Source organism: Melanotaenia boesemani, chromosome 21 (assembly GCF_017639745.1).
Source record: "Melanotaenia boesemani isolate fMelBoe1 chromosome 21, fMelBoe1.pri, whole genome shotgun sequence".
Taxonomy (NCBI): domain Eukaryota; kingdom Metazoa; phylum Chordata; class Actinopteri; order Atheriniformes; family Melanotaeniidae; genus Melanotaenia; species Melanotaenia boesemani.
In genome coordinates, this window is record NC_055702.1 from 26,225,050 (window position 1) to 26,250,540 (window position 25,491).

A 25,491-nucleotide genomic window follows, 5' to 3' on the forward strand; every position below is an offset into this window, starting at 1 on the left:
TTATGCCCAAAATCTACAATTATATTGTTTGACTTACATTTTGGCCGTAAAAGCATCATTTTGTCTGTCCTTTAATGTATCTTTTTGGTAAATGCAACAAAATAATTTAAAGCTTTGAGGAGATGGTGGCATAAGAAGAGAAAATCAGCAGAAATTATGTTGTTTTGTACCACAGGTTATAAGGTAGCAGGTTGATAATCAAGACTTAAAACTGAAAAAATTACTACAATTTTAATGCTTCAAAATGGATTCATATCCATGTTTAGCTTTAAAATGTTTTACATTGGTTAAAACTGTCTCAAAGCCATTGCATCCTTTTAAGTCTGTGCCATAGAAATCAATAAGTAAGCTAAAACTCTTTCATGATTCTAGACCAGGCCTCTTCAACTCCAATCCTCCAGGGCCACTGTCCTGCAGGTTTAAGATGTTTCCTACTCCAGCATACCTGATTGATATTAAATGGATCCAAAAGCTTGTTGTCAAGTTCTGAACAATGATCCATTAATTTGAGCCAGGTGTGTTGAAGCAGAGGAACATCGAAAACATGCAGGACAGTGGTCCTTGAGGACCGAAGCCATGTTCTATAGCAGAGGTCCCCAAACCTGGTCCTCAAGGCCCACTATACTGCAGGACTTTAACATCTCCCTGCTGCAACACACCTGATTTAAATTATTGGCTCATTAGCAGACTTCTGCAGAGCTTGTCAAAGAGCTGTTTAATTTGAATCAGGTGTGTTGCAGCAGGGAGACATCTAAGACCTGCAGGACAGTGGGCCTTGAGGACCAGGGTTGGGGACCTCTGTTCTAGAGCATTTACTGTAACACTGCTCCTGAGACCGGACTGAAATTCTCCTCATATTTGAGGAGCAAAGAGGTGAATTACTGAGTGGCTGACAGACAGCATGTGCAATGTTCAGCTCGCCGAAAGCAAGAATAACAGCCACATTAATTTTACTTTATTAAATCTAGGGGTGGAAGGGGTACTTTTTATTGGCACTTTGTACAGTGTATGTGCACAACAAAAAAAAAGAGAATTTTTTTCTAAAGGAGAAAACAATTTACTGTAAGATCTAACCATGGTGAAATATTAAAATACCAACATGAGGTACCATAAAGCTCTTCCCTAGTCACCTGACACCACGCTGCCCCCGTCAACTGATCTGGCTTGCCATGAAATTAATCACAATAACTGTGATCAGTGCAGCCGATGTGACCAGTGGCACTTTTCTGAAATGTTAATAGAGCCATATTGAAGGGGGCACTATTCTCAGCTGGAAAGCCGTAGCCTGCGGCTGCTCACTAAATCTCAATGACTTGATTAACTCATTACCATGAGTCATGGTGTGTGGTGCCAACAGCAATTAAAACACAACAGAAAAGAGCAGTGTCCTTGGGCCACAGTTCCACTCTCGAGACTGCCGCGGTTTACTAGATTTGGCAAGATGATTGACATATCAATAGGTGCCTGGATGGATTAAACAGCCTGAGTCAATATTCAGATTTGTCTCCTTACACCTAGTGTCAGGAACAAATTATGCACACCTTGTCAAGTACTATTAGCTTTTGTGCCTCTGGGCTGCTGTCCAAGCAGGATGCAACTCTGTGAGATCCAGGAATCCAGGAATGTGGCATATGCCTTTGAGGCTTTTAGATGAATTTCTAATTGAGATTAGAAATCACTTTTTAATTTGTGGTAACAGAAAAATGATCCAAAAAAAAAAAAGAAAAAATCACAGGGGCCATGAAAGGTCACCGATATTTCCCTGAGTACAGACAGGCATGGTAAATATTCATCCACATCTTTTGTCATTTTAGCTCCTATTCAAGCAAGGTGCCAGAGGAGACTGAAGAATCACAACTTTCAATGAATATGTCAAGGCTTCAATTCAACTCTTTCCTGTCTTTTGTCGAACACATTCCTATTCATGAAGCCAATCCTCCATAGTCATGACACTGCATACTTAAGTTTCTTTTGTAAAATTCCTGCAAAATGGTAATTAAATTGCAACACTGGGTTCTTGTCCCTTATGCAGACATAAAGACGCCTTTATCTTAGCAAATGACTGACAGTTGATTATGAAAAAGCCAGCATTTTTTTCCCTCCTGCATGAAGCCAGTCCACCCACACCTTCTGCTTTTGTGAGCTCTATTGTTATGGCTCCATTGTTAATGAGTTTAGAATTAACTGGTGGTAATGAGTGGAGACCGAAGCCCCTGCTGAGTCTGATTGTGCTGTTGAATGGGGAGCTGGTGGAATACTGTACAGACTGAGGTGCACACTGTGTGCAGGTATCTGTCTGCTGCATGCTGGCTGGGTGAAAATACAGCCGTTGGCAAAGGTGGGGAGGGTCGTATGCAGGGCGGTCATGCCTCGGCGCTGCTGTATGAGCTGGCATCAGGTGTCATCCTGAGGCATTTCATCTACTTTAGCGGATTGGTTTTATTGTGATGGTTACTATAAAGCAGGCATCTGCTGCTAAAGCTGTGGCCTCAGTCAGGTGGGGCATTAGACTTTCCCAGACTAATCCAGTATACTCTGAAGTCGTAGCATTTACTGGGTATTTAAACATTGTACTGTAGATGTGCATGCATACATTAATTGAAAGGATAATATTTTTTTCTGTTTTTCGAGTGGCCAGAAATCTATTGAGATACAAATGGAAGAAGACATCTTAGAGATTACAGACATACCACAGGTGGCTTTGCTCACATCAGGAGTAACCTCAACCATATTAGCATTTTCAGGATTCTTAACATGTTTTATTTAATCAAGTTTTTTCTGGTTTTATAATCAGATTAATTAACTTGCTCTCACTGTCAGATCTGCACATACTAACAGTTGGTCGTGTTCTTTTGGTGTCCCAGTAAACCTTCCTGCAAAATTTCCCCATCTCAAAATGTAGAATCTATTAATAGTTAAATAACATTTTAGAGAGTAACTTTTTGCACAGTGGACAATTCTACAAAAATTTGATTAATGCTGCATCTTGTTTTAAACGTCGTTAACATGGTCGTACAATATTGTTTTTACCAGACATTTCTTTAGCAAAATCAAGATTGTAACAGGGTTATTTTCCCTTTAATCTACAGAGCACAACCTGAAAAGGACCACATGCAATGTTTGTTCATGCATCCCTGCAGGTAATGATGATTTACAGTTAGTTTCAAAGAATCTGTGACCTCTAGTGGATGTGACAGCAAGTGTATGTGAGATACAGTATGAAACTGGCAATCTTCATGCCAAAACAATGACTGCGACGTAGAATTTTAGTCAAAACCGTGATTATTTTTCAATCTTAGACAGAAACCTTTGGATTTTTAAGTCCATAAAAAGTAAACTAAAATGACTAAACCCAGCCAGGAAGTGAGAAATGATTTTTGCAACATGTCTTGAAATGTCACCGTGGAAGATCGAAAAATGACATCTAAGATGATGGCGGGGAAGAACAAAGGATGCATTGAAACCTTTTCAGGTTGCACCTTCATTACCGATCAGTTTATCTGTTAAAAGGCAGAGGCAGATTGGGGGTTGAGATGCCTCTGACACATCATTTCATTGCTTAAACGCAACCAGGAAGGGACACAAGTGTTGTAGTAAAGTTTTGTTGCGTTACTGACTGAAAATAACCCCTAATGAACAAAACAACTGCCATATGTGAGGGTTAAAGTTGCTTCCCATTGGTTAAAAACCTGCTATTTAAGGAAATAATACATAAAAAAAGCATGTGATGGATTACTCCAAAATGCCATTGCATATGATAGCAAAGTCAAAGACATGGCAGACAGACAGCAAACACGCTACATGTGACCTTTTACAGTCAAGATATTTGAAGACCATTCACCCTTATAATTTAATGGACAAACACAACCAGTTACAATCTTGGCCATAAACTAGGAAGTACATTCAGTTTACATGGTGATTATTCTCATGTGTCATATTAGCATATATGATGAAGCAGAGAAGCTGATGTAATCAGAGAAATGAAGAGTAAACTTTATTTATCATCCGTCCTTCCGTCCGTCCATCCATCCATCCATCCATCCATCCATCTATACCGCTTAGTTCTATCCCAGCAATTAGCAAGTTAGAGGCAGGTACACCTGGACAGGTTGCCAGTCCATTGCAGGGCCAACACACAGAAACAAACAACCACTCTTGCTCATATTCATTCCTGAGGAGAATTTAGAGCAGGTGTGTCAAACTCTGTTCCTATTCAATTCTACATTCTATTCTACATCCTATTCTATTCTATTCTATTCTACAATCATTTAGCAGACGCTTTTATCCAAAGCGACTTACATTTGAGAGTAAGAACAACACAAGCAAGAATTCAAACAAGATGGGACGCCATAATTAAGTGATAGTCAGACTGCTGTGAGTCCAGTTGCACCCAGGTGCTGTCATGTAGCGCAGGATGCAGTGCATATAATTTTTTTTTAAAATAGTTAAATAGTCATTTTGTATAAATACAAGATCACGATTTCATCACACAATATCATCTTGGGCGTAACTGCACACAGCTTCTTCAGTACTTGGTTGAGCCAACGAGCTGGACAAATCTTTCTAACTCATTTAGTTAAACTAAATGTGGAAATGCTCCTTAAACAACTGAGTCTTTAGTTTGCTTTTAAAAGTGGATAAGGACTCTGCGGATCGGACGGAGTTTGGTAGATCGTTCCACCACCAGGAACAACAGAGGAGAAGAGTCTAGCTACTGATTTTGCACCACATTGTGGTGGGAGCACAAGGCATTTTTCGCTGGCAGAGCGTAACTGTCGAGAGGGAGTGTAGCTCTGGATTAAGGAGTGAAGGTAGACCGGAGCCGTTTGGGTTATTGTTTTGTAAGCCAGAAGCAGAGCTTTGAATTTGATGCATGCTGCAACTGGAAGCCAGTGGAGAGCGATTAGCAGCGGAGTGACATGAGCTCTTTTGGGCTGGTTGAAGACCAGACGTGCTGCTGCGTTGTGGATCATCTGCAGAGGTTTTAACTAAGCATGCAGGCAGGCCAGCCAGTAAGGAGTTGCAGTAGTCAATGCGTGAAATGACCAGAGCCTGGACCAGGAGCTGTGCTGTGTTTTCTGTCAGGTAAGGTCTGATCTTCCTGATGTTGTAGAGAGCAAATTGACAAGATCGAGCAACCGAGGCAACATGGTCCTTAAAGGTCAGCTAGTTGTCTACCATGACACCTCAAGGGCAGCTATCCTGCTGTTGCTGTTTCCCTGCTCCAACACACCTGATTCAAATCAAATGGATCCAACAGCTTCTTGTCAACTTCTTCACAATGACCCATTATTTCAGTCAGGTGTGTTGGAATAGGGAAACAACAAAAACCTGCAGGATAGCGGCCCTTAAAAAAACTGGAGTTTGACACCCATGATTTAGAGTGACCAATGAACCAAACATGCATGTCTTTGGTGTCTTTGTCTTTGGTGGGAGGAAGCCAGAGCACCACGAGAGAACCCAAACTCTGCACAGAAAGGCCACAGTTCAAACCTCCCCCCAGCCAAGTAAGATGAGGTGCAAACCACCATACAGTCTTATTAATCACAGAAGGGAAATTATACTGTTTCACTTGGAATTTTTTCTCAATATAAAACTAAAAATGATCAGTCAAAAATTTATAGATTTAAAAAGGGGTGTCCTTGAGGGCCACTGCCCTGCAGGTTTTGGATGTTTCCTGTTGCAGCACACCTGAATCAGATTAATGGGTCAACAAGCTTGGGAACAACAAGCTGTAAACATCAAGTAAACATCAAAATCCTGCAGGCCTTCAGCCCTCGAGGACTAGTTTTGGACATTACTGATTTAGGCTCTTGTTAACAAGGGATGATAGCTGTTGACAGGAAAGACCTCCTGTAACTTTCTGTGGCACAGCAGACCTGAAGAAGCCTCTGCCTGAACACACTCTGCTGTTTCCTCACTGTGTTGTGTAGAGGATGTGAAGAATTACTCATTTTGTTCAGCAGCTTTTGCAGCATTACTCTGTGGACGGTCAGCTGAGTTATCCTCAGCACCGAGCCTGAACTTCTTGATTGGTTTGTTTGGTTTCTTTACGTCTCTGGTTCAGATGCTGCTGCAGATATGTCACAACAGATTGGTCATGTTTTTGTTTTTAGTTTCCTTCAGTCTTTTCTAAAGGCCAACTTAAAAATGTTGCTTGTAACTCAACCATTGGCAAATCTTGCAAAGTTGGCTTCTTGCTTGTCAGCATCATTGGGAAAAAGTACAGTTTACAAAAGGTCAAGAAGTGTTTTCTGTCATTAGTGCAGGAAAATGAACATTAAATGCACTACAGGAGACTAGTTCGAGCAGAGGCTTCATCTATGAGCCATTTTTGCTCTCCCACTCTGTTTAAGCATGTGGACAGGAGATGAGATATGATTCTTGGAATTAAAACAGCATTTTGTACTTTGATCATCCAGCAGTGTGTGAAGCACTGAAATTAGACTCCCCCTTCTTTATCGAGTCTTTGCTCTCTCTCTCCTAATCTTACCCTAACTTGCTCACCCTACTCTATCTGAGCTTAGGGGATTGCTGTATGAGATGGAGAGTTAATGAAGAAAGCTTTTTTTCCCCTCCCCTCTGCAAGAATACTGGTAAACCGCAGCAACTTTCTACTCGTCGTTTGTTAATCGCGTCACGATCGGCTTTTATGCTTTACAATCTCAACCCCTGAACCAGTTAAGCATGCATATTTCACATCATTATTTTCAAGCCCCAGAGATTTTTTTCTTAAACAATCGCATGAGCTGCTATACAAATGAATCAGAAAAATCTTTGCTACTGAAGTTGTCTGAACTGCATCAGTCTTCATGAAACAGTCCCAGCAGCATAAGTCTTTCTCTTTATTACACACCATCTTGTTTTATATTGCTTACACAAGCCCGTTCTCACATACTCAGTCATAAGAGGCCTTGTCTTCATAAACTGGAAGTGAGATTCAACATTGTCTAAAAGCGATTTAAGATCCTATCATCTAATACGGAGGCTGACGTGGGCTGGAGCTGGCAGCGTGGTTATGTAAGCAGCTTTCTCAGGGACTGATAGCAATCCAACACACCCAGCAGGAGAGCTGTGTTGTGTGTGTTGGGTGAGGGGTGGGGTGTGTGTGAAGCTAATCACACATTCAGACTCCTGCACAATACTGCACCCAGTGTTTTGCCACAGGTACAGAAAGATTCACTCTTTTGAGCCAATTAATTTGTTAATATGCTAATGTGCTATGATTAGCAACACAAGAAGCCAGACCGAGTGTTGCTCAGCGTGGTGTTGATTGAAAGAAATCCACAACCTGGGTGGCAGACCAGATAGAAATCTATACCTTGGCAATCAAAGTCAGTTTTATTATAAAACCTCAATTCTAAAAAAGTTGGGACTGTAAAATGTAAATAAAAACAGAAATCAAGGATTTGCAAGTTCTATAAAACCATATATAATTTCAAATAGAAGATAAACAACACATCAGATGCTGAAACCGACCTCATTTTGAATCAGATGGCCGCAGCACATCTGTAAAAAGCTGGAATTTTGGCAAAAAAAAGGCTAGAAAAGTAATTGGTACAAATCAAAACCAGCTGGAGGATCACTTGACAATTAGGTTAATTGGCAGCAGGTCAGTAACATGACTGGATATAAAAGGAGGATTTCAGAGAGGCTCTCAGATGGAAAGATGGACACAGGTTCACCATTTAGACAAACTGGGTCAAAAAGTTTTGGTACAATTTCAGAAAATTGTTTCTTAATGTGAAATCTCACGATCTACAGTGTAATATCATCAAAAGATTCAGATAATTTGAAGGAATCTCTGTGTGCATGGCACAAAGCTGAAGGTCAAAATGGATTCTGGTGATCTTCTGCATTTAAAGCAGACATGATTCTCTACTGGAAACCACTGCATGGACTCTGGAAGACTTCCAGAAACCACTGTCTGTGAACACAGTTCACCCTGAAACCCACAAATGCAGGTTAAAGCTCCATCATGCAAAGAAGAAGCCAGATGTGAGCAGAATCCAGAAACACAGCCGTCTTCTCTGACCCAAAGCTCATTTAAAATTATTTGAGACAAAGTGGAAAACTGTTCCGTGGTCATATGGATGAAAATGTGAGCTAGTTTCTGGAAAGCACGGCGTGTCCTGCAGACTAAAGAGGAGAGAGAGCATCCATCTTGTTATCTGTGGACAGGTGAAAAAATGTTGTTTATGCTCTATTGGGAATAAAATTTGATTAGATGAGTTTTTATTTTCATTTTATGCAGCATCCCAGCTGTTATGGAATTAGCAAAAGAAACTAAAAGGGTCGATGTGACTACCACTGTAACTGCTGTACTCAGTGATAGTCCTCTTCCTACTGGCCAAAAAGCAGAAAAGTGACAAAACCATGAGAAAAGTAAACCAAATTTACACTTTATAATCTAGCTTATTTAGCCAAATATGAATATTGTGATGGACGCTAATATAAGCTTCAGCTTGGTGTTATTGCTTTTATTTAGACATTTTTTTAAGACGTTAAAATAAATACTCATAATTGGGAGCAAAGCAGCAAGTTCAAAGCCACATATTCAGGGTATAATTAAGTAAAGAGCTGATCTACACCATCAAGCCATTGGAGTAAGAAGAAAGAAGTGAGCAAGGCTGCATGGTGTTTTGGTGGTTATCATGGCTTCCTCATAAGAAAACTCTTAGTTTAACTCTCAGGTGGGGCTAATCAGTGATGTGTAAGAGTGAGTTTCTTCCACAGGCATGTAAGGTTTATTGGCCTAAATGGACCTTCGGAGTGAGTGTAAGCATGCATCATTTGTCTCTGGGTTGGCCCTGTGATGAACTGGTGACCTGTCCAGGGTGTAGTGTGGTCACAGGGGCAGCTGGGACTGGTTCCAGCTCTGAAGATTATTAAACATCCTTCTCATAGTAAATTGCATGTGCAGCTGTGGTTAGTATATCAGGTAATAAATAAACGAGGGTGTGTGTTCACTCAACCTTTAGCCACTGTTTCTGCAGCTGAGGCACGGTGGTGCAGAGATTGGTGTCCAACCCATCATCTCATCCAACATGCCACCACTTAGGCTCGGTCAGGGGTCTGCTGTGTTGGTTTTAAATGACAGCAGAGAGTTACCCTCCATGTTAAAAACTGACGTGAAGGGTCTTTAACCAAGCAGTAACGTCTAGCCTATAAGAGCAGCTCCAGAAAAGGTCAGTGCACATTAGTCTAAAGCTCCAAATACTTTCCAGAATACTCTGGATGGTTTCTGTGTATTTAGTTAAAAATCCAGTTCTCACACACAGAACCAAGCACAACTTGCTGGCAGAATAGGATGAATTTATCAAACCCAACAAACTTTTACAAGATTACATTGTTTATTTCCTCTATCTGTGCTTGCTGAGAAGTAAAAGCATTGGAATAACATCCTAAGACCTCCTCTTCCCAGTGCACTGAAAGCCCAGAGTTAGCATATTACAATGATCCATTTGAGGCAATGCATTAATGACCATTTTGTTCAAATGTGGATTCAGCTCCACAGGCTGCATCGGCATCATTAGCAAACAAGGTTTATGAGATTTATGAGCGTTACATACGCTACATTGTGTGCTAATATGAAACACGAGAGTATGTGAAGTCTTGCAGTCATAAAAAAACATTTAGCTTTATTGCAACATACATCATGTTGTGGCAGCAGACCCTGGAGTCAGTATTACCATCATGTAGCCTCTATGTCACTGAAATGCTATTACTATTGGTGAAACGCACAGTACTGATTGCTAAATGAAGTTTTAGCAAGCATATTCACTTCCATGAGTACTGCACATTATACATGCCTCTGTGAGGACCAGCAGGCTGGAGCTGCAAACAAAAGAGTCAGAACTTCAAAGAGTCCAGACATTTAAGTTGTGTTTCTGTAAATTAGTCAGACGCACATTCTAGTGAGCAGACCTCTGGAAAAAGCTGTGCTGACATGTCGGGGTCGGTCTGGATGCCGAAGTAATGTCTGGAAATGCAGCAGAACCTAGAAGAACAAGTAAGCTGAAAATCTGAGAAAACATTGTTAAAGGTTGATGGTGGTCATGCTGGCAAGTAGATTAGACTCAGGAGGGGTCTTTCTAAGCGCCCCACCCGCTTCTCCTCAGCTTTTCACTTACAGTTTTCTTCCCTGTAGTGGTGCTGCAGTGAAAACTCAGAAATATCTACCTGTTACATCCAGAATCAGCCCTGCTGAATAAATGCAGGCGTGTAGCAGCTGCACTTAAAGAAGAAATCCCATTCCAGTTAGGGAGCATCACTGTGGCTGTTTACTGTTCAGCTGCCACCTCGATTAGATTTCTCACCTTGTTTTCAAAGTTTTTATAAATTTCATCCCTCCACCGACAGGCTAGTTTCAAACCTTTTGATTTATCAGCCCGTCCTGCGTGGCAAGAAAATTGAACGTCACAATAAGTATTTCACATGGTGACTGAAATGAGAATTTGTTTTACTTGTGCACTGCTGAGGGGAATGCTGAACCCTCCTGTAACACTCTTCTACAGGTTTATGATGAATACACAACACCCTCATAAAATAGGCTGCACATTGTTGAGTCAGGAGAACTGTTAATGTTCTGTTATCAAGGTTTCTTGCCACATTTTGCTTGTAAATAACAGTCCAGGAGCACAAAGATCAGCAAACTGATGTGTTGGAAACCACATATGGATCAAGTTGGTCTTTTTGCAGCTTTTGCAGGGTCACAAAGAGAATTACTTCAGATAAAGCAGCAGCTGTAATTTCAGTTCAGTGGTTCAGAGCTCAGCAGCTCTGATACGTTTCAAACTACTGAAATACAGCATGAGAACTCTGCTATAGACTGAACAAAGGATGGACTGCGTCGTCTGTTGGAAACAGTCCCTTGAACAGTCCATGACTTGATATATATCCGGCTGGCCTTGATCATTTCATAGATTATCAATGCGCTAATATGTAATTGGCTTGACTCAGTCAGGGATGTAGTGTAGGGATTTCCATCAACATTTAGTGGCCATTTGCAGTGTCGTGAAAGTTAATGCTTCTCATGAACTAGCTCAAAGATCAGTTATTTCAGTTGTTAAAACTTAGAAGGGTGAATGAAAGACTGAACTAGAGAAGCCTGTAACTAACTAACCTGTTGCTGGGAAGTCAGACCCCTGAAGGCTCCAGGCAGTGTGATCTGGGTTGTTTGGGGCTGTTGGCAGGGGTCTTTCTTTTTCGTAATAGCTTTCTTTTTAATGGCAACAATTTGCATATACTCTCGAACTGGATGGATGTTTCTACTCTACATGTTTCTTTAAATTAGAAGTCGATGAGGCAGACCTTCAAACTTGCTTTTTAGGTGCATGCAAGCATAACTTGCATAAAAATATCTGATTTTTACTGTCGGAATTTTCTGCAGACAGTACGTAATGTTTACGTAAGTTATCATAAGCACACGAAGCATGTGATGTTCACGCTGCGTCTGCAGATTCTCTTCTTTCACCTCCACTTGCCATTTCATAGCAGGGCTGCACTGACATTGCTGAGTAGTGTTGCCCGTTTGTTATGCTAGAGTGCGCAATGCATGGTGGGTAATGTAGTGTGAAGTTGGTGTTGTGCTGCAAAATGTAGGAAGTGGCTATTACAGGACCTCACATTATCTAAATGAGGTCTTGTTCATGAACACGTTCATTTGAACTCATTCACGTACAACACTGGTTATTTGTTGTTGAGCGCTAACCATTTGGTTGTCCTCTACAACAGTGTCCCTAAAGGCAGCAAGAAGTACTGGAAAGATTTTAACTTAAAACTAAATACTGTATAGTTTTGTTATAAAATACGACTCATGAGCAGTTCCTCATCACAGTGAACCTAATTTTCAGCAGTTTCATCAAGGTCAGTAACACAGCATGGTGGTCACTTCCCAGTTGAGATAAGGTAGCAACATCACTTGGTTTGGGTTGGAATTTGGGCTAAAATATAAACTTCCTTTAAAAAAATTCACCATAATGGATGCCATTTTGCTGTTGCCATAGTGATAATATAGATCACCACGCAATTTTGCTTCCTGTTAGTTGGGTTTGACCAGTACTTGGTCAGGGTTAAACACATCCTAATTATTAAACATTAAACACTACAGTCATGATACTGGACACCACTGGCACTGCTCTGAAGACCACCAGAGGCCACATCTTCTTTTCACCTACATGGAAAAAACACCACTGGACGTTTTTCTGTAAATATTGTTCTTGCTAAATCGAGTTTGTGCTTTTTAAAGTTTCAACTTGTTAAAATCCAGATTGTAGAACTGGATTTACAGAAGGATTTACAACAAACCTAATTTAAACGTTTGGACAAACCAACACACAGAGGCCCAAAGCAAGCAGCAGCATGCTATCCACACGTTCACTAACGCAGCCAGTGAATGCATCACACAGTTGGGTTTCAGTCAAATAGTCTGTTTTGCTCTAGGTCTTTGTAACCCAGGAGTATCTAAACCTTTCTAAACACAAAGAAAAGGAGCACCAATGCTTCTGTTATTATTTTCTTCCTCTATGAAAGAAAGGACATAATTCCCTCTCACAATTCCTTACGGTTTCAACTCTGAAAGCGATGCTCCAGGATGTTTATATAGTGGATGTATATGAGAACAGAGGTGTGACAACATGTTGAGCTTTTATGACTTTTCCTTTTCTTTCTTCAATATGAATCTTGATAATTAAGTAATGTTTTTATTTATTGATATAAGATTACATGAGGTTAGGTATCTAAAGCACTTTTAGGGGAATATTTATGAACATCTGTAGTTTTGCTGCATCACAGGGGACGTTTGGTCAGATGCTGCTTCCAAATTTCTTTCACCCCATAGAATTTTCCAGTGGGGTTTAGGAAGAAAGCTTAGGGAAAGATTATAGGTCTGATTTTTACTATTCTACCCAAGATGTTGGATTTTGACACGCACGTGGCTTCCTCCAGATGACTTCATTGGCAGATGAGAATTGCCAGCATTATAAGAGGTGGATAGTAAAAAGACTGTAGTCATGATTGAGCTCCTGATAGCAGCTGATTTCATGGAGATACTGACTAGAGCAACATACCAGTGAGAAAAGGGCAGATTCTGTCTCCTTTAAGATAAGTTTTACTTTCCTTTAGTTGAACAGCTAAAGTGCTTTTATCTGTAGCTTTAAGAAAAACCTGATTTTTACAGTTAATTATCTCAAAGTTCAAGAGTAAAAGCATAATTCTTCTTCTGCATTTATTTCCATCATGTGTACAACAGATGAAATACTTCTCTCCACTCAGTCACAAAAACTTAAAGCTTTAATTATGGATAAAATAAATCTCTATAAAACTGTGTTTATATGTTAGTTATCGGCATTGGAAGACAAGCTGGTGACACAGAAATTACATCTAAGTAGAAAATCTATCCCACCACAGTTCTGCTACCATAATTTCTTATAAAACCTTTGAAACCAGTTTAATTTTGATAATTTCGTTAATAGTTTTGAGATTAGATAACTAAGCTAAAGGTTCAAACGTGTATCACACATCACTGAAGCCTTCAGCCAATCAGTGAAGAGTTGAACCATCACAGAGGTGGATTTCAGGTGGTGTAGAGCAGCTGAAGCAGCCAACCTCATGTGAGGTGTCCTGGTCCACCGTGCACACATAAGGTCACCTCTGTGCAGCTTTGCATCGAATAGGATCGAAGACGTAGGTTTGATTTGACAGAGACATCAGGTGTCCCACATTTTTGTTCTTGTTTTTTTTTTTTACTTCTGATAGATGTTTGTTTTTTTGTTTTTTAATTTATTTGTGAGTTTATTTGATAGAAATGGTGCATATTAATAAACATCAATAAGCAACAGATATAAACACACCAGATTATAGCTAACAAGCTAATTTTCATCCAGAGTCCCTGGGCCAGTAAAGAAAGAATACACAATAAAACCAGGAAATGTAAGTACAACAAAAGAAGAGTGCATAAAATATGACATTTAGATTTTAAAATGTTTACATGTTAAAAATGATCACAAAACAGGTTTTTAGTCAGCGTTTATTTGCAATATTCTGTTATCCAACAGACAGGAAATCTGAACAAGCAGAAGTTTTTACTGTAAAATATTCTATTATAGGACGAGACTGCTTAAATTCACTAACTTCATGAAACCTTGAAGAAAAACATGCACATTAAAAGATATAGTTGCAAATACAATCATAAACTGTTGCTACACAGTGTATCATCATTTCACTTATAGATGCAATAAATAAGCTAAAAACTGTTTGTGAACATTTTCACTCATTGCAGTCGCACAAAATTTGTGATGTTACATGAAATATAATTATCATAATTATTATTCTAATTTTTATTTTACAATATTCATTCATTATCTTGACGGCTTATTCCATTACGGGTAGCGGGTGAGCTGGAGCCTATCCCAGCATTTTAACAGGTGAGAGGCAGGTACACCCTGGACAGGTCACCAGTCTGTCGCAGGGCCAACACAGACAGACAAACAACCATTCACACACTCACTCACTGCTAGGGAGAATTTAGAATAACCAATTAACCTGTCTATTTAAAAACATGTTTAAATGGTTTCAGGGATCTGTACTAAACAAAAATGTCCCTTTGAGTCTTTGAGCCTTTTGTGTCCCTGGTTCCAGTCTCGGCTGGGGGGGAGGTTTGAACCTGGGGGTTGGTGGCCTTTCTGTGTGGAGTCTGCATGTTCTCCCCTTGTATGCGTGGGTTCTCCGGCTTCCTCCCACCGTCCAAAGACATGCATGTTAGGTTAATTGCTCACTCTAAATTCTTCCTAAGAGTGAGCGTGTACGTGAATGGTTGTTTGTCTCCATTTGTGTTGCCCTGCGATAGACTGGTGACCTGTCCAGGATGTACCTGCCTCTCACCTGCTAAAAATGCTGGATAATTAAGTGGATTAAGTGATAACTTGCCTCTCCAGCTGTGGCAGCATCTCCTCTGTCTGATCTACAGCAGCTGTATCCAGCTTTGACAAAATAACCGAGATGAATGCTAAGGAAACAAGTATTTCACTTTAATGGCTCAGCAGAAGTAGATCGAATATATTTTTTGTGACTTAAACTTTTGTGTTGACTCGCCCTAAAATAACTCCTGATGTCCACTTCTTTATTTTTTCTTTGCTCCTGAAGTTCTGACTGAAGACACAGCTAAAAGCTCTGCCCTCTAGCATTGGCTAGCGCCAGCTCTTCCAACCGAGGGGGCAACAGCAGGGACAGCCAATCATGTTAGCAAGAAGCAAAAGAGTGGAGCCAATCATAACAGTTCAAATGGTTATAAGGCGAGACTTATAGCAGCGATGCTGCAGACAGGAAGCAGTGCTGCACTGATCTCTCAGCAACAGAAAAAGCAGAGATAACTCAGAACTAGCAGGACTAAAGCTGGGAAGTTAACATGCACTGAAGTCTCCTGCTCTGCTTACTGCAAGACCAGAGAGGATACAGAGGACTGATACACTATTATCTTTTCCTAAAGTTTTATTTAAAATCTGCAGCAAAAAGCTTTGGTGACCCAATCAGTGACACAAGAAGCATGCATGAAACAGCAGTGCATTATTCATTTAGCATTTTAGCACTGAACTGTTTGCCAAATCTGCAGAATCCGAGTGAGAATACGTTATTGTCAGCAGCTACAGTTTAAAACAAAAAAGAAAAAAACAGAAAGTAAAATACAATGATGTAAGTTTTCTAAATGAAAATAATTCTTATAAATAGTGACACACAAAGACAGCAATCAGTAATTAAATATTGTAACTACTACGGGCTCAGTCAGTGGAACTTCATGAAAACTTTACCAGTATGAGGAAAAAATCTTCAATTCCTGCTCTTCAGCGTACCTCCAGCAGCACTTCCAGCTCTTATCATGAATGCAACCAACACTCCAAAGGTTCATTTGCTCAGTGGGTTTAAGGTCAGGGTTAGGAGCGGTGTGCATATCATCCAAACCCAGAGCCGGGGAACGCAGCCTTGTTACTGTGTGTTGCTGTGTGGGAGGCAGCAGCGATGAGACCCTGACGCTAAATCGATAGTGATGGATCAAAGTGCCGCATGGCTGGAGCCCTGTTGTGTCAGGGTGTTGGGAACAACAGTGACTTTTACACCTCCTCTCCTCTTCTCATTATCCACTCCTCCTCTTCCTCTCTTTTCATCTCAGATCCCAACTCCCCTCTATCTTGGCACCTACACTTAAGAGTAATTTATGTTTGTCTGTGTGTGTTTGTGTGTGTGTACAGTAAGTAAGAGAGCAGTGATTTGATACCTCATGTCAGGGTGTCAGCTGGCATCTGCCTCTGGTTGATGGGAAGATAAAATGCAACACAATCGATACCAGACCACTGAAACTGATCTCATCTACGCTGTGTGTCTAAAAATCTGTTGTTGTAACCACAGGGTGACGTTTGACTTACAAAGCTTGCTTGTCATTGAATTTACTTTCTGGTATTGTGAGTTATAAGACAGACATGTTCATTGCTGTTCATGCTCTCATATTAACCCATGACTAGCACAGTCTAATAATTAACCACCTGGTTTTGTTTTCTAGGAGAAAAACATTGGCCGGTCCGCTCCCAGAGTCACCATGGTAGGGATGGTTGTTCTTTCTTCAAGGGTCAAAGTTGCCTCTAACCACTTTCTGATTACTGTTTTTATTTTACAAACTTACTAATGGTCAGTAGTGGTAACAGTGGCAAACACCAAGTTTGTGATCAGTGTTTGGAGGCAGCTCATACCTCGAGTGTTGATTGTAGTGCAGTGCCTTCCTGTTGACCTCTATTTACCTAACCTGTGTATTCTCCCCTTGATCTTTAGCTCTGCTGTCTTTAGTTCTGTCTCTGGTTTGTGTGTGTTGGTTTTAGGGGTGTAACGGTACTAAAAATACAAAAATTTAAATCAATTTGGTAAAAACTGCCTTTGCAGCTGGAAACACATTTTGCACATTAGGTCTGCACCAACCTCCTTCCATAAACAGGTAACTGCAGTTTTTCTGGTGAATGCTGGGAGCAAAAACAAGCTTGCCAAAGTGACTGCCAGAAAGATAAACTAGTCTGTAAAAGATTCAGCCGTGAAGATCAGCTTCATGTTCAGTGCTGTTAAAAAATTAAAGTAGAGCCATGCTACAGCTCCACATGTTTGCAGGCATTGTTTTGCCCAGTCCAGTCCAACTTCTTTGAACTGAACCATAATTATTATGACTGCTGATATAAGCCAGGTTAGCAGCTTGGGTGAGATTAATATGCAATATGGTCAGTTGCAGAATATAACAACAATGTTCGTAAGAGAATCTTTTTAAGAGGGTTGTGTTTCGTACCTATGAGCCTTCAGTGTCTGACAGCCAGCTGTCAGAATATTCGTAGAACTATTGTTTTATGTTGCAACATAAAATGACCCTTACAAAGAAAAGAAGAGTCCCAGGTTTATTTTTCATTTTTGTGATGCTGTTCATAAGTATTGGTTAATAGAAAACCTCCTCGTCAAATTCATTAGCAAGAGGTGGAGGAGCAGCAGTCTTCCAGATAGAAAAAGTAAAAATAAAATCTTAACCATAACCAACCCTGCAGCAAGGTAGTAAATTACCGTTTCTGTTCTACTAAAGATACCAATGCATAAGGGAAGGTACCACTTTGACTCATTTTCTCATATCTGATACTGGGATAGTATTTTACAATTTTTCACCTGCAGCTTATTGTTTAAACAGCAGACAAAAAAAAAAAAAAATGAATAAATAAATTCAGATTCAGCATTTCCAGCAGGTCTAGATGTTTTAGATCAGTTTGTTTGTGCATTTCAGACATTTCCTGGTAAAGTTTTACTGTAGAAAAATGTGTAGTTTGTTTTCTACCTCATGTTAGACGTTTCCCTCATGTGTGTTTGCAAATACAAAATCATAAACATGCAAGTAAGGTTAATGATGTATGTTGTTTATCAGGTAATGAGGAGGAGTTCACACCTTAAAATGCATTAAAGTTGCTGCAATTGGACAGAATTGCACGGACATGTAGAATTCATGAATTCCTGGAGGAGCTGATTTACAGCCTTAAATAGAGAGTTAGATCTGAGCCGTCATTGGTTAATGTCACATACTCACTTCACAAAATTACAATGTGTGTATGAAAACCAGCGTGACCAGAAAAATAAGAAGACCCCCTCACACTTGTAGTGAATCATGAGGCATCATGAAGTCTTACTTTTGTCCATATGTTGCATTCTGTTTTGTCCTCCTGTAAGTTCTAGACTCAGATGAAGGACTGAACTGTGAACTGTGACAGCTCAGGCCAGATCTACGTACCGTGACACCCCTATCTGGTTTTCTGGAAAAAACTGGTGTGATGTGGGCCTGCCTACAACTCTGCAAAGAGGAGATCTCAAAAGCACTGCAGCTGTCTTGAAATGAAAAGTTGAATTCATGAGAACAGTTTCGCTATAATTAATGGGAAGAAAAAAACAAACTAGGGCATACTGTATGTGAACAAGGATCTTGTGTACCTCTTGATGCTTGTTGCAGCCGGCCCACATTTTATCATTTTCCATATTGTGTTGTGCCTTAAAACCCAACTGGTCTCATTTCACTCCTCTGTTCTAAACCCCTGCCCTTTGAAATATGTGTTTTGAAATGCTTCGCTTTTTTGTGTTGTCCTCTCTACTCAAATGAGTGTGCTAACCTCTACGGTGTGTGTGCTCTTCGACTCTGTCCGTCTCAGTGGAGAGGAGGGCTGGTCTATAAAGGCATGGATAAAGGCAGTTTTGATGATGTGACTTCTTTTATTTTAAGAAGACATCAGAAAAATCTGTGCTTATCCTTGCTTACGATATACGGACCCTCCTCTTCCTCCTCTACCTCTTCCTCGCCCTCCGCCTCCTCTCAAGGGAAGTCTGCTTTTCAACAGCCTGCAAATGGAATCGGTTGGTATGTCAGTCAACTGTGGAGAAGAAAAGAAATGGCCTGTTATGTTGGAGTATTATTCCTTCAATGTGACATGCCATGAAAATGCCACACTGTTTGATTTCCAGGAAAGATCACCTGAAAACCTGGTGAGTCACTTTGGCTTTGCAGTGAGAGAACAGTGTGAAACCGGGTCAGCTCTGTAGGAACGCCATGAAGCACCCCAATAGAATGGATCTCTTATTGCCTTTTAACACACAGGGTCACAATAGTCCAGACTGGCTTCACTGTCTATCACATTCACAATGAACTCCAAACTGAAGTCCATCTCAACCTTTTGCCCTTCCTCATCCCTGCTGAGACCATAATGGTACATTTGTCATCCCGGAGAGGGAACTGACATGTCAAGTAACTACGTGGCCTTTGGTGTCTCGGGGGATGATTGTGAGTTATGAGATAAAGAGTGATACTCACTGGCAGCATGGACAGAAATGGTCTGGACTGGAAATTTTATTGCACTTGGAAGAACACAGGATGTGCATCTATAACTCTAGAGACTCATTAATGGATTTATCTCTAAATGCATAATAATATTGGATTTTTTTTTCTTTTACTTAGCTGTTAATTTCTACCAATTCAAAATGCTCATTAATTAGTTTTTACTCAGTAGCAGATGGGAACCAATGATGACCAACAAGCACAAACAACTAACTGCATTGTGTATTTGTGTGAGTTTGCAAATAATGTAAGCATACACTATGGTGATCTAAGATTGGATGTTTTTTTTTTGTTGTTGTTGGTGTTGTTGTTCTTATTTTAATGGGTGGGGGGTTGTTTCTAGTATTTTTTCAGTTTAGGTTATTTCTTATTGTATGAAATGCACCTGCCGTATTTAAAGCTGTGTTATTGTTTTTACACTAAAAGTTGGTCCAATGAACGTGATGTAAAACACGGCAACATCATTGTGCATTTCAGCCTGCTGGTGAGCACTGATTAGCCACAACATTAAAACCACTGGCAGGTTAGGCTGAGGAAAACTGCATCTTGGCCTCTGCATGGATGCCTCTTTTAAACCTGCCCCCTAAGTATGTACAGACCAGTGTGTGTTGCAGAGGTGGGCCCTGCAAAGACTTCTTAAGATGAGCTCCATGAACATAGCAGAGTCTCGGGTATTACCCTTTTTGTCATGATGGATGTTAATCCACCTTCTAAACATCCCAGGTACTAATGTATTGGGGTCTGTGGAACCTCCCTTAGTCTTAGGCAGGTGGTCTTAATGTTAAGGCTGATTGGTGTAAAAGACAGATAACAGAGCTCTTATTCTGGAAATTTAAACAAAAGTTATTTCTTTGTGCAATTCTATCCTCGTTGTTAAGCACATTTCCAATTTGCATGTTAATCTGCATGTGCTACTAACAGAAAAATAACAAGGCTAATCTTTTTCTTAAGCTTGACTGAAGTGGAAAAGTTTGTGTATTGATGAAAGCAACAGAAACTTTAATAAGTCAAATGCGATATCGGGTTTGGAATGCTACAGTCTGCCCCCTAGAGGCTAAAAACACAAAAGCACACCTGTAAATTGTCTTTAAATTGCAGATGAGCTGCTGAACTTTGTCATGGGAAACTGGAATTCCCCACATGGTCAGTTTTGCTATGTAAAATGTTGCAGGTGCATCCATCCTGCTCACAATACATCACTAATTTAACGTTGGAATTGAGTTTAAATATAAAGCAGCTGTGTTCATGACTTGAACTTTTTGGGGGACCATGATGGACTGAAGGAAAAGATGCAAGTAGATCTGGACCCTGACGTGAGTGGGCCAAATAGGTTTGTAATCATCAAAGAACCTGTGGCACATTGTCCCTGGAATGAAGCACAGTACCAAAGCTAACTCTAAATTCAGCTTTGTTCTGCCGCCACAGTTCTTTCAGCAGGTTGAAAAATGCAGTTTTTTTTTTTAATATTTTAATTTTTTTTTTTTTAAAGTGCAGAAACTGTTCCAAACAACAACATTTGCTTTGTTGCTTCAACTGCACTGTTGTGGGATACAAGCACTGTACCTGGAAAATGTGCATGTTTTTAATTCCTGTATTAGAAAGAACAATTGGTGACCAAATTGTACCTGCATGTTCTCATGAAGATATGTCTATTGTGGTAAGAGGGTTCCTTTGGGCTGATGTCTTCAATTACATATTTAAAGAGAAGAAATAGGCAGGACACGATGCTTAAATCACAGTCCTACAGTCACACACCAAAGATGTAAAACAAGGAACCAGGAAGCCATTTCCCTTACACACTGGCTAGTACATGCAAAACTTCACATTTCTGAGCTGGCTCCTTAAGATCTAGATTTCATCAGGTTCTGTCTGGATGTTGGCCTACAGGTTAACACCTGAATGTTTTGAGTAAATATCTTTGTATCATATACCTCAAGGTTTTGGACGACAAAGGTCTGAGAAGAACATACAACCACACACAGAAAGGCCCTTAAAGGCTGTTAAATCAGCCAGCTCTGTTGTAAACAGCCGTCTCCATCCTGGGTGAAATTGCTTACAAACTTGCTTGTGTATTGTGTTTGTTACCAGATGATTCCACCAGGGGGCGCATGAGAGAGCTCAGACCACATAGAGTTGCTGAATTTTCTCCTAGGTCATCAGGTCAGCGGTTGCTGCTGATTGGTGTCGGGCAATATTGCAAATTATGGTAGGAATTTGATACCAAGTAAATCCAGGCTAAGTATCGCTGATACCGATACGACAGATGCTGATATGATACTCATACTTTTTGCTTGAAATTTCACAACCACTTAATGAGTTTGCCTTTAATTATTGATCATGATTATTATCCTAACAAAACACAGTGTAATTTCTTTTATCAAATAAAACATTTGTTTATTAGAAAACTGAACAGCGGAACTGAGAACTTTAAATTTAAGCTTTTTTGTTTGTAAACAATGTAAAATAACAACATCAACAGTGTAACGAAATAATAAAATAATAAGTATTCCCTTTTATTACACAATTCTTTAAGAAAAGTAAATTAAACAGTACAAATTATCTAAACAAAAGCAAACCCTACTACTGGTTGACTCTCATTTTTAACATTTTGCCCCCAAAACCCAAGAAAAATATCAGTCTCACCACAGATTTATCAGTCAATAGCGATACTAGCCTTGGCTTCAGGAAAATCAATATTTGGATCAATCCACCCAGTAAAACTCTGTTTTACAGGCAGTAGCAAGTTGCAGAATACTCTCTTCTGTTGTCTTTAAGATGCAGATTCCACTGACTCTTTTAATAAACAGCTGAAGACATTTCTATGCAGACAAGCTTCTAACTAACCGTGTTTGGTTTTTTTTATTTATTCATTCATTTTTTTATGACTTGTTAGATATTTATGTCTTGTCTTGCTGTAAAGCACAATTAGATTTTTATCTGTGAAATGGGCTGTTTTTATAATTTAATTTTTTCTAGAGTGTAAACAAAGTAATAAGCATCGTGACAGTAGAGGTTAGCATTTGCGTAATTTTGAGATTATGTTAAAAATAATTAGGCAGCAGTGGCTTAGGGCTCCAAACCAAGCAATCTGTGTCTTGTCTTGGAAAACGTCCATTCTTTTTACGGCCTTACATCTGGTCAAATTGGGTCCTACACTGCCCCCTACTGGTCACTAGCTTAATGCAGCTTGTGAAAATGTAGCGTAAATTTCTGAGGATGTGCACAAACGATGCTTCAAACACAAAACACATACAAGGCAGCATGACGACCATGTGTACATGTAATTATTAAAAGCAAGTATATTGTTTGCCTTAGTTGTCAGTGATGATTGTAAAATTGAACAAAGATCCAAGTAAAGTAACATTTAAGTGCATTTTCTCTGAAAAAAGCTTCATTATCATGGGAATTTATTTCTGTGAACATGGAAGCTTTTGCTCCTTGCTGTTTTAATAGTTTTCCTCCATATATTTATGTGAGGATATATAGGTTAATTAAATGCCAATTTCTGAGTCAAAGGAGCCACTCAGTTAAGAATGAGAGGTGGAAAAATGATCAGAGCTAGAAGTTCTATTAATATAACATATAAGTATAATCACCACTGCTGCAACTGGGTCAGAGTTAAGCTTCCTGCTCCGCTGGGGTAAATCAATGAGGAGGTGGCAGCTACTTCCATCCAGGGGCCGAAAGCTTTGTCCCCCACTTATGGAGTGAAGTGGGGCTATAATGGCGGTTAACATTTAGCGATTAAATGTGAACACTCTTTGTCAGGTGTTAAATGTCAAACCCACAGTGGCTTCCTTCAGCAAGAGGAGCGCAGAGAGGTGGTAACAACAACAGAGCCAGTGAGACAGAAATATCTTTATTCATACAGTACCTGTCACACACCTTAACACACAGGCATGCAAAGATGCACACACACATATGCACAGTGCACTCTGTGCTCCTGCCACCACCAGTTCTTTGGGGCCTGTCACAACTCCAGCAGCTCCTCTTGGCAGGGCAAACTTCACGGCATGGTTGTTGGTTTTAGAGAGGGATGTCATGAAGGGAGTGGTGCAGAGAGCTGAGGATGGCTCTCTAACAGATCTGGAGTGGGTGTTGTGGAGTTGGAAGGTAGAGGGGTGGAGGATAGCTTGTAATCACTCGCCTGTGATGCTGCTTCTCTCCTCTTTTTATTGCAGCTCCCCACCAAATCCTCCCATTTCATACTTTTTCTTCTCTTGTCTGCTTTCAGTTGCACTTTATCCTTTTTGTGTTTTTCTGTCTTCTTCCTCCTTCCTTGCTCATCCCTCCACCCTGCTCCTTCTCCGTGTTGTTGAGAGATATGAAGCCTTTAGGGTTGCCATGAAGTTGTCTCTGTTCTTTGTTATGTCTCCTACAGAACCACCATAATTCTTGGTGTGATAGATTCAACCAGGTGATGGAAACCTTCCTCAGAGGTTTTCTCCATATTAACATGACAGCATCACACAGTAGCTGCAGGTTTGTCCATGATGAGAATCTCCCGTTCCACCACATCCCAAAGCTGCTCTACTGGACTGAGATCTGGTGGCTGTGGAGGACGTTGGAGTCCAGTGAACTCATCGTCATGTTCTAGAAAGCAGGTGGAGATGATCTGAGCTTTGTGACATGGTGCATTATCCTGCTGGAAGTAGCATCAGAAGATGCTCCACTGTGGTCATAAAGGGATGGACATGGTCAGCAACAATACTCAGGTAGGCTGTGCTGGTTAAACCAGACCACGCTGGTACTAAGGGGCCCAAGCCTGAAGCGTTGATCCAAGGCAGGATGGATCCATGTTTTCATGTTTCCAGCAGATTCTGAGCCGAGCATCTGAATGTGGAGCTGAAATGGAGACTCATCAGACCAGCAACGTTTCTCCATCTTCTATTGTCCAGTGTTGGTGAGTGTGTGTGAATTGTAGCCTCAGTTTCCTGTTCTTAGCTGGCAGGAGGAACCCGGTGTGTCTTCTGCTGCTGTAGCCCATCTGCTTCAAGGTTGGACGTGTTGTGTGTTGAAAGATGATATTCTGCAGATCTTAGTTGGAACCAGTGCTTATTTGACTTCCTGTTCCTTAAATCCGCTTTCTTCCTCATTCTGATGCTCAGTTTGAACTCCAGGGAGTCGTCTTCACCATGTCCTACATGACTTGATGTACTGAGTTGCTGCTGTGTGATTGGCTGATTAGATATTTGTGTAAACAAGTAGTTAGAGCGGATAAAGTGTCTGGTGAGTGGAGATCGTCATCAATCCTTTAACTTCTCTGCAAAAAACTTAAGAAAAAAAATCAAAAGCTGCTCAATATCCAGGGTTAAGGTCCCTAAAAGGGACACTGACATTGTAAAACCAAGGGCAGAAATTGGGGTTAGACCTGCATCTTTACAACTACATTAATATTAACCTTATGCAGATAAAATCTCTGCATATTCTGCTGTGTCTGTGTTTGTAAATGTTTCTGCACTATTAACAGAGGAAAGTGACAACAAGTGCAGAGAGACTTTATCAATTTGTAAGCATGTTTGCTAACTGGAGCATACGCTAACTGGAAAATGTTATTCTGGGCCGGGTTCCAGGAAGGTGCCAGGACAAGGCAACGTATTGGAAGTTGAGCAGGTCAAGCTCTAAAATAAGAATGAAACCTTGGATGATAGTTGTTGATAGTGTTGCTTTTCCTGCATTTGATAGGCTCCCTGTGATTTTTTTCAACCCAAGAACTTGATTATAATTCAAAGAAATCATCCTCTCAGGTCTGCAGATACAGATCTCGCACAGATGCCAGGTGTAAATATGTATGTAGAATATAAACTCTGGAAACTTACTGAATGTCCATCCTTTCTATGTTTCACCTGAAGAACAAACTGTATTGACTGCACTGTAATATGGTAATGTAATAAGGAGAATGCCTTAGTATCAGTGTTAGTGTGGAAGACTGTGATTCTTTTATATCATTCATTTTTTTAAGTTTTCTGGAGCCTACGTGTCTAATATTACCTTGTATTTATAGTTTTTTTTCCTCTTTGTTGTTGCTTGTATGTAATTTTTCATTGTGTTGCTTACAGCTGACATAGTGAAGCTGACCTCATGGGGAATGCAGCTGCTCAGGC

The 25,491-nt window shown here is 40.2% G+C and overlaps 1 protein-coding gene across 8 annotated transcripts in view; it reads left to right on the forward strand.

Annotated features, from left to right (window-relative positions):
* Positions 1 to 25,491, forward strand: part of LOC121632847 (protein shisa-6) — a 97,318-nt gene that overhangs the window by 48,484 nt on the left and 23,343 nt on the right. For 4 of the 8 annotated variants that reach the window (XM_041974598.1, XM_041974603.1, XM_041974599.1 and 1 more), the window contains exon 5: positions 16,553 to 16,591. The exons of the other annotated variants lie outside the window; for them this stretch is intronic. In XM_041974598.1, the coding sequence (XP_041830532.1) occupies positions 16,553 to 16,591 (39 nt within the window). The remainder of the gene's footprint in view (positions 1 to 16,552; positions 16,592 to 25,491) is intronic. 8 annotated transcript variants of the gene reach the window in all.